Source organism: Nilaparvata lugens, chromosome 3 (genome assembly GCF_014356525.2).
Source record: "Nilaparvata lugens isolate BPH chromosome 3, ASM1435652v1, whole genome shotgun sequence".
Classification (NCBI taxonomy): Eukaryota; Metazoa; Arthropoda; class Insecta; order Hemiptera; family Delphacidae; genus Nilaparvata; species Nilaparvata lugens.
Genome location: NC_052506.1, coordinates 13165681 through 13180160, shown reverse-complemented (window position 1 = coordinate 13180160; position 14480 = coordinate 13165681). Strand labels below are relative to the sequence as shown.

At 33.5% G+C, this 14480-nt stretch overlaps 1 protein-coding gene across 1 annotated transcript in view; it reads left to right on the top strand.

Moving 5' to 3' along the window:
* The window catches only part of LOC111055998 (sodium/potassium-transporting ATPase subunit beta-2), a 38366-nt gene that overhangs the window by 14896 nt on the left and 8990 nt on the right, over positions 1-14480 (top strand). Inside the window, exons 2-3 of the mRNA XM_039425413.1 lie at positions 9476-9616; positions 11274-11393. Of these exons, the coding sequence (XP_039281347.1) occupies positions 9476-9616; positions 11274-11393 (261 nt within the window). The remainder of the gene's footprint in view (positions 1-9475; positions 9617-11273; positions 11394-14480) is intronic.

The window sequence follows — 14480 nt, the reverse complement described above, 5'->3', positions numbered from 1 at the left end:
GAGAAAATTTCAAAGTAAATTTCGAGATCAAATAAATGAAAAATGTTAGAAAATGAGAGAATCATTAGAAATGTTTATCATGAAAATCTCCTGATCCAGGCAACTCCTATTTTTGCAGAAACTCCGACCCACTTTTTGAACATCTCTTTTGCCTTGTTTCTTTGGAGTCTGAAAAGCAGTGTCGGCTCATATGAAAACAAGTGACCCCTTCTGTGTCGTCTATTGTATTTGGAGTTTAAAATAGGTTGTCTGTAATGGGTTTTCTTAGTTCTCTAGCTGTTCAGTACAAAAGAGCTTCTACGTGTCTATTTGTTGTTTAAGAGGAGGCATTCTTTCAGAAAGAAGACAGCTTTTAATGGTAGGCGTCTACCGGCTTTTTACATTTTTGGAGGGGAGGATCAGTCTGTTGAACGCCTGCTGGTTCATTTCAATGCAAAACAATAATTATTATGCATTGTGTACAGACTTGTACAGACTTTATGACTATTGTATGCAGTCATTCAATAGCCTACTCAAAGTTCATCCGTGGATAATCGACTAAAGCAATAATTTGAAGAAGCCCATTCAAGCCTGTGGCACTTTTCTGAATGTAGTGTTATGAAAGGTGACCATACAAAAATTGTCAAAGAAATAATTAAAATAGGAATAATTATATTTATTTTATCAGAAATTATATTTTTCCTATCATTCTTTGAATGATTGATTGAATAGCAATAAGTCGATAATAGCAATACAGACTTGAAATTTATTGTGCTTTAGTTTAAGAAAGAATATTCTTCTAATTAATATTGAATATTACATAATTTAAGCCGTCAATGGGCCTCACAACTCCATTAAGAATTATTGTGAATTTGTGAATTTCAAAGAGTTTTGTTTGAGATTAGAAGATTAGGATGTAGGTGATAGAAGATTAGATGTAGTATGAAAATTTGTATCAGCAAATACCTCATTCCTCCATAGAAATTCTACTTGTATAGGCGTAACCTCAGATATTATTTGAAATTGTACAATCGTTTCAAATAAATAATCATTCAAAGTGGAGCTGTTTCCCTGATAACAAATTTTAGGATTGTGAGACTTCTAAATACTATTTATGTTTTATTGCCGATTATGCCCTCATGAGCTTTTAGATTGTGCGTGGGTAATGGAAAGTGCGTAGGTGATTTCATGAGATGATCAAACGTCTAAGCATACAGTTGGGATTCGAACCCACGACCAGGTAGCGCTAGCAGACTGAAGGGTGCAACGTTTTTGTCTAGTTACACATACATCGATTTTTGGACGTACGATTTTTGCCGTCCTTATAAATTCTATTAGGTTGAACATAACTTGGCAAACATAGGCTATGATGTGATAATTGTTCCATGCATAGATATAATATTTGGATATTGTGTTTGACTACGTTGACATTATATTTATTTGAGGTACTAAGCATTGTGACGATAACTGATTGAATTTAGTATGTGACCTGGCTTAAGTACTGATGTACTCTTGGTCAAATAAATATCATTGAATCATTCAATCTGGTAGAATTTATAAGGACGGCAAAGTATCTTACGTCCAAAAACCTAAGTGTCGATCGGTTCCAAAAAGTCGTCTTAGCGAATCTGGCCGGCAGGCTTTTGAAAAATTAAAGTGCTCAGAACGACAGAATCTCCTTGAAAACTGTGTTTGAGAAAATTCGAAGTGTTGAGAAAGTTTTCAAATTCTCTTCTGGGGAGTAGTTGTAAATTTACATGAGTGAGAATAGTATATTTTGGATGAAAATATAAGAAATTTTAGTTGATCGAAAATCGTAAAATTTAAATACTGTACGTCACCTACATGCATAATTAATAATATTGTCACGCAATGTTCTAGACAGTACTGCCACCTAACAAAAATCACATTTACAAAGTGAAATCATTGGTTGTAAAACGAATTTCTGTTGTCCTTTCTATTGAATTGTTCATTATTGAATAGTTATTTTCTTCAATTGAGCTGGTTGCGCAATCAAGTTCACTATCCAGGCGTAAAATGCATGACAGTAGTTTTACAAATGACTCAATCAATACAATCATTATTATGCAATTTCTGCATACCTTTTCTGATGAATACTAGAAAGAATTAGAATTCACAGAGCGTCTTCGAATTTACTGAACTTTGTTCAGTTTTGATTACCTGAATTCTCATAAAAACGTGAACGGTTTCCTTCTTGCATAATTATTTCCTATTTATTTATAATACTAATTTGAATAGGTAACACGATACAAATAGGTGAAAAACACTTAGAAACTTACATTAATTTCCGAAATTTTCGGTGGCTGTGCCACCTTTGTCAACGGTCGTTTTAGTTTCGGAAAATTTTGAAAAATAATGTAAGTTTCTAAGTGTTCTTCACCTATTTTTATCGTTAAAAAACGATCTCCCTCTCTTAAAACTTAATCATGTTGCCTATTCAAATTAGTATTTTAAAACTGTAAAGTGTTTTCGGTTTTATGCTACAAATGATCTTCCTATTTATTTATATATATCCAGTAAAAAGACAGACAGAAATAATATATTTATTTCCAAAAAATGCAATTTTGATAGTGGCATGTTTTCATGAAAACATAAGATAATGAATGTGATTTTGCAAATGACGAATAGAAATACCAATACAGTACTTTGGAGTCTTAAAAAAGTATCACAAATTAGGTAACATCGTACTTGCTGTGTGATTGGATGATCTATTAATCAAATTATGGTGAAGCCACAAATGAGTGGGTCGTGGATTCATAATTATAGTTTCAGTAGAGTTTTGCAATGCTCACGTGACCTTGGTCTCAACTCCTAACCAATTTTCATTGTGTTGCCATTATTAATTACAAGTTGTCAGCTATCATGCTGAAGAGACTGGAGTGATGAACCGCTGTTGATGAGGTTTATAGATGGAAGTCGATATCTTATTTTAATTTTTCATACCTTATTTGAGTTTTAAAAAGATCATGGAATGAAAAAGATGGGTTCTGTTGGAACGTGGAAAAACATAGGCACATAACTTATGGGATTTATGTCTTGTCATTTGGCGTGTTCCTTTTGTGAAGCAGACAGGAGTCAGAATCCAAGCTCCATGTGGATTCATCTGGAAGAAAATTGACCTTTGAACTCCCCAGCGTACCAAGTTATTAACCCCTGTATGCGTGCATGTGTGGGTGACTGGTTACTCACTTCTTCGGGTTTACTCTCTCTCTCTCTCTTTCTCTTACTACCTCTCTCACTATCTCACAACAACTATAGACACTTCCATAGTCGTTAATTTTCTTTTCTGAAAGCTATTCATATATCTTTTGTAAACTGTAATTCTATTTTAAATATCCAGTATCTACCTGCCTCATTTGGATTGAAATAGTCATTTGTTGTAATTTCAAGTCCATTAAAAGTTGAGTGATCACTTTAACTTGAAAAAACAACATAGAAGAAATTTTGAATGATTGTTCATTCAGACCAGGCGCTTGCTTTACATTGAGTATGCACAGCTGACTGAAGGAGGTGGCCTTGAATTATATTGTTGTTAGGAGAGCTCACAGTGAGTTTTAAAAATTATGAATACATGAATATTGTCAGGTACTTGAAAGTATCAGCATCATAATATTATTGTGCCAAAAATTAAAGTTCAAAGTTGAAGTAAAGCCGTGTGCACACTGGACAAATGTTTCAATTTCAATTTATTGGAAAAAAAGATACATTGTAGTGAATGTAGTTAATCAGTGTGGATGCGACAGGCACATACTGCCCAAAACCGCACTCCACACAAAATAATAAAGAAGAATAAGAAAACAAAAACAACTTATACAGAAATTAAACAAACTTCAGAATTACATGCTAAATCTTAAAATAAAATACTAATTATTTATATCATTATAGGCTATTCGTATTGTAGACTACAATATAAATAATATAATGTTCGACATACATGTTCGGCAAACATGTTTGTTGAGGAGCTCAGGGACAAACATTTTAAAAAGTTTGGACAATCATTGTTTGTCAAACAAAAAAAATTACTGTTTTCCAAGCATTTTCAGTGATGACAGCTGTAAAACATAAAACCTGTTCTTCCCACTTACAAATATTTTGCTTGGTGTCGCGTCCACACTGGCCACGGGCAAACATTGTTTGTCAAACATAATAAAATTTGTCCAAACTTTTTCAACAAACTTGTTTGTCGAACAGTGTCGTTCAGTGTGGACACGGCTTTAGACTAGTCTACTTTAGCACTCTGTATCATTTACAGTACGCGTCCCGTAGCTTTGTCTCCGTGACTTTGAAACGGCATATAGATATGGTTGGCGGGGTAATATTCCTACTTTTACAAAAACATTAGCTCCAAAGTTCCTAGATCCCTAGATGGAGGGAGCTCCCTACACACAGAGATTCGTCATCAATGAGAGAGTTGCAACGTATCGCCAACAATGGAAAGAGCATGTTGAACGAATGTCAGCTGATAGGCTGTGTTGTGCTAAAAGAACGTAACTCCAAAAAGCTCCTTGTGTATCTTTTCGGAAGCAACACGTTGCTTTTGAGAAGATACAAAAGAGCATCTGTTGCTTGAAAATATGCATTTTCAAAAATGTTGGATGTTTTTGAACGGGTAGTATTGTAGTCTAGTGGCCCTCCACCACTAAAGTGAGGTCCAGGTTATAATGGCAGTGTAGGAAGATAGGAGAAAAGGATTGCCAGATCTCAGCCTTGCCACCCAAACAGCTGATACTGCTATATCTGATGAATTTAACTGTTCATTATTGTTGAAAATAGTTAATCATATTTTATTTGTCAAGTGAATATATTTTTTAAAGATGTAATAATAAATTTTCATGATTGAGATTAAATATCTCGTCAATTAGTTGAATTTCTACATTGTTGATGAACGATGTGGCAACATCGCAAAGCGTGAAAGAGAAAGCGCCATCTGCTTTGTTGGATGATAGACAAGGATAGCAACACCATTGCAAATCACACACTGCCATTATAACGTGGATCTCACTATAGGACCCGGACTGTACTAAGGATAAGTACAACACAACTAAAGCAATATTAAAACCAATGACTTGAAACCCAGCTCATTATCATAAAACTGTAGTTATCTCACATTGGCCCTCTGAAGCAATTCTCTTGTCCTTGTTCTGTTCATAAATTCATTCTGGATTTAGAACTAGGTTACAGAATGTCGAATATGACAGATGTCATATATCAGTATTTTTGAGCTTCTACTCTTAAAATATATACCAACACTAGCCGTCATGCTCGCTTCGCTTGCCATATCCGTCTAGCCAGGGGGCTCCGCCCCCTGGACCCCCGACTGGATCGTCCAAAAATGAGATCAGCGGGCTCGCTTCGTTCGCCTGCATTTTTCATTTGAGCATGCTTCATTCCATCAGAAAGTCAAAGTACTGAGAAAACACAGAAAAGCTGAGAAAAACGTTGGGAAAACGCAGATTTTGGGCGTATCTTAGATGAAATATTAAAGTCACCTCATCACAAAATTTTTAGACCCTAGCTAAACCTCTGTACCAAATTTGAACATTTTCTGTCTATTACTTGATAGAAGAACTGAGAAAATTTTGATAATTTTGGGCATATCGTTGGCGTTATTTCGAATTCCTTCTAACTGACAGAATCCAAGGGCAGGGCAGTGGACTGTGGATGATAGTTGGTATAAATACCTACAAACAAATCTTTGAATTCTGTGCATAAAAATACTGATAGCTTGAATTGGGGTAAGTACGCCAATAAAAGACTAAATGAATCAACAAGATAAGATTTAATAATAATAAGATAATAATAGGCAGATGGCCACATACAAAAACAATTGTGTCAAATATTTTGGGATCAATAAAATAATAATAGGCAGATGGCCACATACAAAGGCAATTGTCAAATCTTGGGAAAATTACAACATGTGAAATAATGTAGAGAACTACAAAATTTAAATAAAATTAGGTCAATGACATTAATGACCATTGAGGTCTGACAATAACTGCAAAGGTATTAATGATATTAAATTATTAATGATATTGGTATTAATGATATTGCAATAAATGCAAAGGTATTAATAATGATACCTGAAATGAATATAAATTGAGTGCAATAATGAAAGTTATTACTAAGGTACAATAATAGTGATTAAAAAATGACAATAAGCTGTAAAAAATGCTCAGCAAATAACATACATAAAAAATATATGCGGCATAGGCCTTCAGTGATTTGAATGTCAAAATAGATTTCGACCTAACAATTAATAGGCGTTAATGGCCTTAAAAATATCACTTAAGAGCTAAGGGTAGCTAATAAATACAAATGAGGACAGTCCGGGTTGAATATAGGCGACATGGGCCTTCAATGAATTGAATGTCAAGACAGACATCAATTAGAACGAGTAATAGGCGACAGTGGCCTTCAATGAATCACTTGTAAAGCCAAGGGTAGCTGTCAAATCCAATAAATAAATAGGCGTCGATGGCCTCAGTGAAATGAATGTCAAGATAGACATTAACTAAATAGTTAATAGGCGTCACTGGCCTTAGAATAACACTTAAAAGCTAAGGGTAGCTAATAAATACAATGAAGATTATCCGGGTAAATATAGGCGACATGGGCCTTCAAAGAATTGAATGTCAAGACAGACATCAATTAGAACGAGTAATAGGCGACAGTGGCCTTCAATGAATCACTTGCAAAGCCAAGGGTAGCTGTCAAATCCAATAAATAAATAGGCGTCGATGGCCTCAGTGAAATGAATGTCAAGCTAGACATTAACTAAACAATAGGTAGGCGTCGGTAGCCTCAGTGAAAGAATGTCAAGATAGACATTAATAAAATAATAAGTAGGCGTCAGTGGCCTCAGTGAATCACTTGTAAAGCCAAGGGTAGCTGTCAAATCCAATAAATAAATAGGCGTCGATGGCCTCAGTGAAAGAATGTCAAGATAGACATTAATAAAATAATAAGTAGGCGTCAGTGGCCTCAGTGAGTGAATGTCAAAATAGACATTAATAAAATAATAATTAGGCGTCAGTGGCCTCAGTGAGTTGAATGTCAAGATAGACATAATAAAACAATAATGATGCATACGTAAATGAAAATTGAAAAGAACGATTTACATAACCTGAATAAAATTTTGAAGAGGAGATGCGGCCAGGCAGACAGGCAACGACTCTGCAATACCAACAGGAACAGGACATCAGCAAGCGATGAAGTGATTAGGCCATGCGATGACAAGCATGGAAACGTCCATTACAGCAGGCGAATCCCCCAATGGAAAAGTAGGCTGGAGCGAGTAGAATTCCAAATGAATAATCCGATCTTCAAATTGTGGAATTTTTGGATTGATTTCCAAACAGTAGAGATGATGCACTTGAAAGTTTGAGGTTCACGAGGTGAAGCCAATTGTAGAAAAATGGCAACTGAAGCTTACACGAGGTTGCAATTTTAGACAAAGTTTATCCAATTTTAACAGAGTAACTGAGTGAAGAACTCGATGAATAATTGAATCACACTGAAGAATAGAACAAACGAATTAATTTGAAGAATAATTCACACTTTAAAAACGTTTTGTAAGTCCGATGAATTCAGATGAAAGGTTTAGACCGAAGGCGTAAATGCACCATCGACTATCCACCATTGAAGAAGACACGGAGACGCTGCAAGCCTGCAAGCTACAATGAAAAAGGCAAGCTGCCGGATGTGTTAGAAACGTAGGCAAAGCGCTCGCAACCGAATGGTGAAAAAATAACAAATATCTAAAAGGTAAGATGCCTAAAGACAAGATTAAATTCTAAAAAATCAAATAGCACAAATATTAAAATTGCAACGGCAAAAAATCCGACGAAAAAAATACGAATAAAAGTATAGAAAACCAGCTGATTAGAACCGCGACTGAGACGTCACTGATCAGCGCAGACGCACAAAAGACACAGCGCGCAGACAGACAGACATGATGACGACATGAAGTCTACGTAGTAGCGGAACGAATAACAAGTGAAACCGTTCCAATAAATGCTTTGTCAGATTTTACACTAACACAACATTATTACACCCAGCTGAGCTTCTGTAGTAAATTTGAACATTTTCCGTTCTTTGACGTTATTGCAAATTCCTTCTAACACATTATTAGCTGAGCTTCTGTACTAAATTTGAACATTTTCTGTTCATTTGTTCTCGATAAAGCTGAGAAAACGCTAAAAAACGCTGGAAAACGCAGATTTTGGGCGTATCTTTGAAATTTTTTCCAAATCCGTTCTTAGTGCGCCTCTAAAGGGCCATTGAACATACCTACCAAATTTGAACGTTTTTGGTCCGGTAGATTTTTAGTTCTGTGAATGAGTCAGAAAGTCAGTCAGTCAGTCAGTGAGTGAGTGGCATTTCGCTTTTATATATAGATATTATTCATTAAATAGCATTTGAATAAATGCAATTGCTTATTAATTTTCATCTGTAGTTCTTTTATATATATAGATGAAGATTTGAAATATTCATATAAGAATACAGAATATAAAAATCTGGCAAGTTATTTCATTGAGTGTTTTCTTATCCATAACCTATTAGAATAATAATATTATAGTTGTTTATAAACACATCATGACATCTTATGTGTACGACATAACATTGTATAATATAACATAAACCTGCCGTATTACATAGTACAACATGATAATTCAATGAAATAAGTATCAAATAAAAAGAGATTACTTCGAAAACAACAAGATGTAGTTTGAGTGACTGAATGATAAATGAAATAATGAATTGAGGAAATAGACTTAGAAGTTTCAACACACTCATTTGGAATGGTCCTCGTTACCGTTTTGTACCCAAAATTGAAACAGCGCCAAGTAAAATTCATTCTAATTTCAAATACGAAATCATATTTATAGCGCTCGATAAAACAAATATCAATTTATTTTCTACTGAATACCTCATTTATGTGCAGCCGTACTAATCCTTTAAGAACAATGAGAAAATTCCTTGAAAAGGCAAACTAAATTTGCAAAACTTAAACTAAAGGCAAACTCCAATTTATAAAATAAGATTTATTTTCCAAAACAATTTACAATCAGTACTTACATAAATAGTACAATAAATATTATAAATGATACATAATGTTTAGTAAATATGTAGTAATACATCAAATTTATATTGATACAGAATTTGACAAAAATACACTTACCTTGAGTTAAAACACTGTTTAAGAATTTGGAGAGGTTTTCTTTCAATTTGAGAGTTGCTTGTGTTGGGTTTCTACAAACTATAATGTGCATATTTGCATTTAATTTTCATAAAACTTAAATCTTATTTGAAAATGTGATCATTCTAAATGAATTCGAGTTCACTAGAATATTGTAATTTGGTATTTTTAATCTTGCTGCTTCTTCAATCAGTAACATGTGGCTATTTTTATTTAATTAGAACAAAAATCTTAATATGATGTGTATTAATTTTGACTCTTTTGTTTATGTTACAGCGAAAATCGGCTTATTCTACACGATATTCTACATATGCCTTGCCGCCTTATTCATTCTCCTGCTATGGTTATTCCACTTCACATTAGACCCGAGGATACCAAAGTGGAAATTGGACGAATCTCTTATTGGAACAAATCCAGGTTAGTCATCCACTTAGAAAATGTTGAACTACAATGCATTATGTTCAAGTACTTCAATACACGTCCGTGAATTGATTTTTTTTCGTAAATCAATAGTTTATTGATAATCTATTGAAGAACGAAAACGGGTGTGGGAGATGCCCGTTCTTACATATTAATCACGGTTTTTAACCGGCGTGGAAAACCGGGAAACTCGTGAAATATACGGGAATTTTCTGAGCCTGATTCAGTGGACACCCTGTCTTTCTAGTTCTATTAAAGAAGTGTGATGCAGTATGAATTTTTTATCCAAATCCACCTAACCACAGTTCTTGAAAAGTGTAGGTTAATTATAGATTTTTCTGGTCTGGTGATATCATTTTTTTAGTTTTAAAAGCTATTCCTGCTTGTTACAATCTATTGAACCAAAATCAATTTCCGACACAAAAATCATTCTTCTGAAAGATTCCTTTCATGAGATCTGTAGGTGCCCGTGTGACGTGTTTGTAAGTGTGTCATCTGAATAGTATCACATTACATAAGACACGAGACACGAAAGTTTATTGGCTTATGACTAAAGCTAATAGATTTGAATTTAGAAGAAAAAGGTGGCTTCGTTATATTTCATGCTCACTGATTCAATTATACAAGTTAACACACTCACTAGCAATTCTACTGTCACACCTAATAAGAAAAATAATTGGAATTATTCTGCCCAAGTAGTTATGAGAAGAAATTTATTCTTATTCAAGACCATAATATCATTTTCAAATCATTAATGAAAATGAAAAAAATCTAAAAAAAATCTTTATTTGGCGGACTTAGGACTTTTAAGTCCTTCTAAGTCTAATTTAAGTCTTTTTAATTCAATTCAATATAGAAATAATACTAGAACAATTTCTTATGAAAACAATTTGTAAGTTTGTTTCCTGATGAAAGGGTAATAATAATTTCTATCGAATCAAACCTCAAGAAGCCTTTTAATATAGCCTTTATTTATATAGTACATTTTAGATTTTGTTTGTCACCATTCACACTCGAATAATGTCTATTGATGATTTGTTTTATAAATTATGTTTGAGGTTAAACATTCAATTATTGTAAATATTACTTGTTATATCTAAATCATTCTATTCGCCTATTTTTATTTTAAAATAAAAGTTCACTTTCGAGGATGATCATTTTTTATTTTAAAATCTACCCTATGAAGAATATGTATATGTTATTTAATTTTATTTTTTCCAGTAATTTTTTTCTTTTTTATACTCACTGTTTTTAATCACTCTCTTGAACCTGAAATGTGATAATAATTAAAATAATGTGAAATATCTGTTCTATTTTTGGTTTCGAAGCATCTAAATTTGAATACCTACTTTGTGAACATATTTAAGGACTGAAAATTCTGTGAAGTGAAGAACTACAAGACTTAACCTATTTTGGACTATGTGTAACCTTTTTCTAAATTTGGGAGAGGAATAGCACAAGATTACCCTTTTTTCCCTATTATTTTGATGATGTACTTATTGTATCAATGAATGAATAAATGAATCACAGTAACATAACATATTTGAGTTGAAGGGACAGTTACATCATAATATAGTTGGCTATGTATTAAATATACAATCAATATATCCTACTTTATTTCCAACTATTAATCTCTTGCTAATAATTATTACAGGTCTTGGATTCCGACCTATGCCAGAGTCAGACAATGCTCTCAGTTCTTTAATCTGGTACAGAGGAACTAATAAGGAAGACTTCGCTTTCTGGACCAACAGCTTAGAGAAATTTCTTGACCGTAAGTATATTACATGCAATAAAATTTGATAAATCTTGTAGCTTTCCAATTCACTGTGAATCTTCAGAAAGAAGGATTTGACATTGTGAAGAATGTGTATACGAAACTACAGCAGAGTCATACTATGCCAAGGTCTATAGAAACCTTCTATAGATTTATAGAGGTTTTATAAAACCTAGGCAGAATTATTTGATCTTATCAATCAGCTTCAAGATTTCAATGACTCCCTATATTCCATATTTTGGCTAATATGAAAATCATACAAATGACATGATCATACAACTCATCAAATATAATATAGAGAAACAATAACGTATTCTATCGTTTATCTATGATGATATACAACTAACAGTCTAACTAAACTCAGTTCAACTATCAGTCAACTTATCATACAACATCAATCAACTTATCGAGAATCAACTCCTTGAATTTTGACTGCTTTCTAGCATTACCTTGTGCGACAATTTGTGATGAGTTTTCATACCCACTTTGCATATTGAGAACAAGGTTGAGACAAATTCAGTCTTTTACTGCAACAAATCAAGATAATACTTATGGTGTAGGGTGTTGTACTGTATCCGCTTTCACATTTAGCTCAGTTCATGTAATGATGTTCCTTTGTTATGACATCTTTCTTATTCATCAAGGTTCAATACGGTTGTCTGAAGAACTGGCAATGACAGATTGTTTGCACTTCAATTTTTATAAGTTAGCACAAAATGCGAATCGCAGCAGAGTTTTACTTTCCTTGCCCTATTACCATAGGTAAGGAAAGTATTGCTTTCTGAAAAAAATTAAGGTACCCCAATTTCTAAATTTCTATATGTTTCAAGGTCCCCTGAGTCCAAAAAAGTGGTTTTTGGGTATTGGTCTGTGTGTGTGTGTGTGTGTGTGTGTGTGTGTGTGTGTGTGTGTGTGTGTGTGTGTGTGTGTGTTGTGTGTGTGTGTGTGTATGTGCGTCTGTGTACACGATATCTCATCTCCCAATTAACGGAATGACTTGAAATTTGGAACTTAAGGTCCTTACGATATAAGTATCCGACACGAACAATTTTGATCTGATGCAATTCAAAATGGCGGCTAAAATGGCGAAAATGTTGTCAAAAACAGGGTTTTTTGCAATTTTCTCGAAAACGGCTCCAACGATTTTGATCAAATTCATACCTACAATAGTCATCGATAAGCTCTATCAACTGCCACAAGTCCCATATCTGTAAAAATTTCAGGAGCTTCGCCCCATCAATGCAGATAGATTCCCAATTATCAGGCTTCAGATACAATTGAAACGAAAAAAATCAAGTGGAGTAGATTGAGCATGAAAATCTCTACAATTAATGTTCAGTAACATTTTCACCTAAAATTGAAAATAAGCTTTAAATTCGAAAAAATGTAATTATTCAATTGCAAATTATTGTTGATTCTATTAAATCATTCACTATGAAGAGATAGCAGACCTCATGTGTGTCTCCAGCGTTATTGCTCTGTCACCAGCTGGCTCAAATCTTTGAATAGTAGACTTGAGATGCGCGGGAACACTAGCGTCAGGTGATCAATTTTCATAACGGCAAGGAAAGTTGTGTGAGTGCGCCACACCAGATTTTTTATCTTGTAACTTATTAAAATATAAGTAGTCTGTATTTAACATGTCAGATTTAGTATTGATATTCCTAATGCTAGAATGGTGTTCTATCAACGAATATAAGTTGTATAATATTTTATGAAGATACTTTATGCCAAATTAGATTAGATTCTACCTATTTATTATTTAAGATTAATAATTTGGTACCAATTAGTAAATATCTTTTAAATCGTTTGGGAATACCTTGTACAGACCTTCGCTGTTTCTATCAATGAAATACTTCAGTTATAGTATTTTTCTTTAGGGCTGCTCTTAAATGTGAATAAAAATTAAAAATCTAAGTATCCTTTTAAAATTGTTCGATCACGACATGTTTAAACATGTCAAATCGCGACTTTATAATATTGTATATATAATATTGTACGACTGTATAGCCGTAACATTGAACAATTTTAAAAGGGTACTTAGATTTCTAATTTTCATTTATACTGTAATTATAGATATCTGTAAAACAGATTTCCTATTGTGATGTTAATATTTACAATCATGAACAATAATACAAATTATTGTAGGCTACTTTATCTTCAGTGGAAATACAATATGAATTCGCACCCACAGCTGCGAATAACGCCAACATAATTGGAAGTCATTGACTCAATGATGTAATGTCGTCAATAATAGGAAATGCATTTCTGTCGAATGGTTTTTCTTTGAATTTGCATAATGCAATTCAAGCTATTCAATTATGAAGTCAACTCTTAGAAGTGTAGAGGTTTTTAGAACAGTTCGCAGCTTTCGATTTTTCCAATTTAGTTTGATTTGTGTTTTTTTTTTGTCATTTGATAGTTTCAAGTTTCAATCCTTTTAAGTTTCATTTTTGATGATACATTTCATACACTATACGCTATCAATAATTATGGTGTTGTATTTTATAAATACATGTATTGATGCTTTGGAAAATGTAACTAAAATATAGATGATTTAGGGCCGGTTTCCGAGCTCGGGATTTAGCTAATTTCTAGACTTTAAACAGCTGGAGTCAGAAAATTGTCTTTCCGAAACGAGGCGTAGTCGCAGTCCATGTTTAGATTAAATTTCAAAAACTAGAAAATTGAACACAAAATAAAATATAGAGTAGAAAATAGTGTTAAGTTTCAGCTATTTTGAATCATTTAGGAATGTTTCTTTTCGTCAAGGAAAAACGTTTCCAATTATAGAAATGAGAAAATAAAGATTATCATAGAAACTGCAACTACGCCCCGTTTCGGAAAGCCAATTTTCTGAATCCAGCTGTTTAAAGTCTAGAAGTTAGCGAAATCCCGAGCTCGGAAACCGGTCCTTAGAGCTTGTTCACATGACAGCGATTTACGCTCGGTTGTTGCGCGATTGGCAAATCGAGCGATTTGCCAGCCTCGTACGCTTGACAGCGATTCATGAGCAGTCTGCCCTCGGTTAAGACTGTGCAAAAACTGAAATTAAAATTTTTAATGGTGATATTTTTCAAAGTT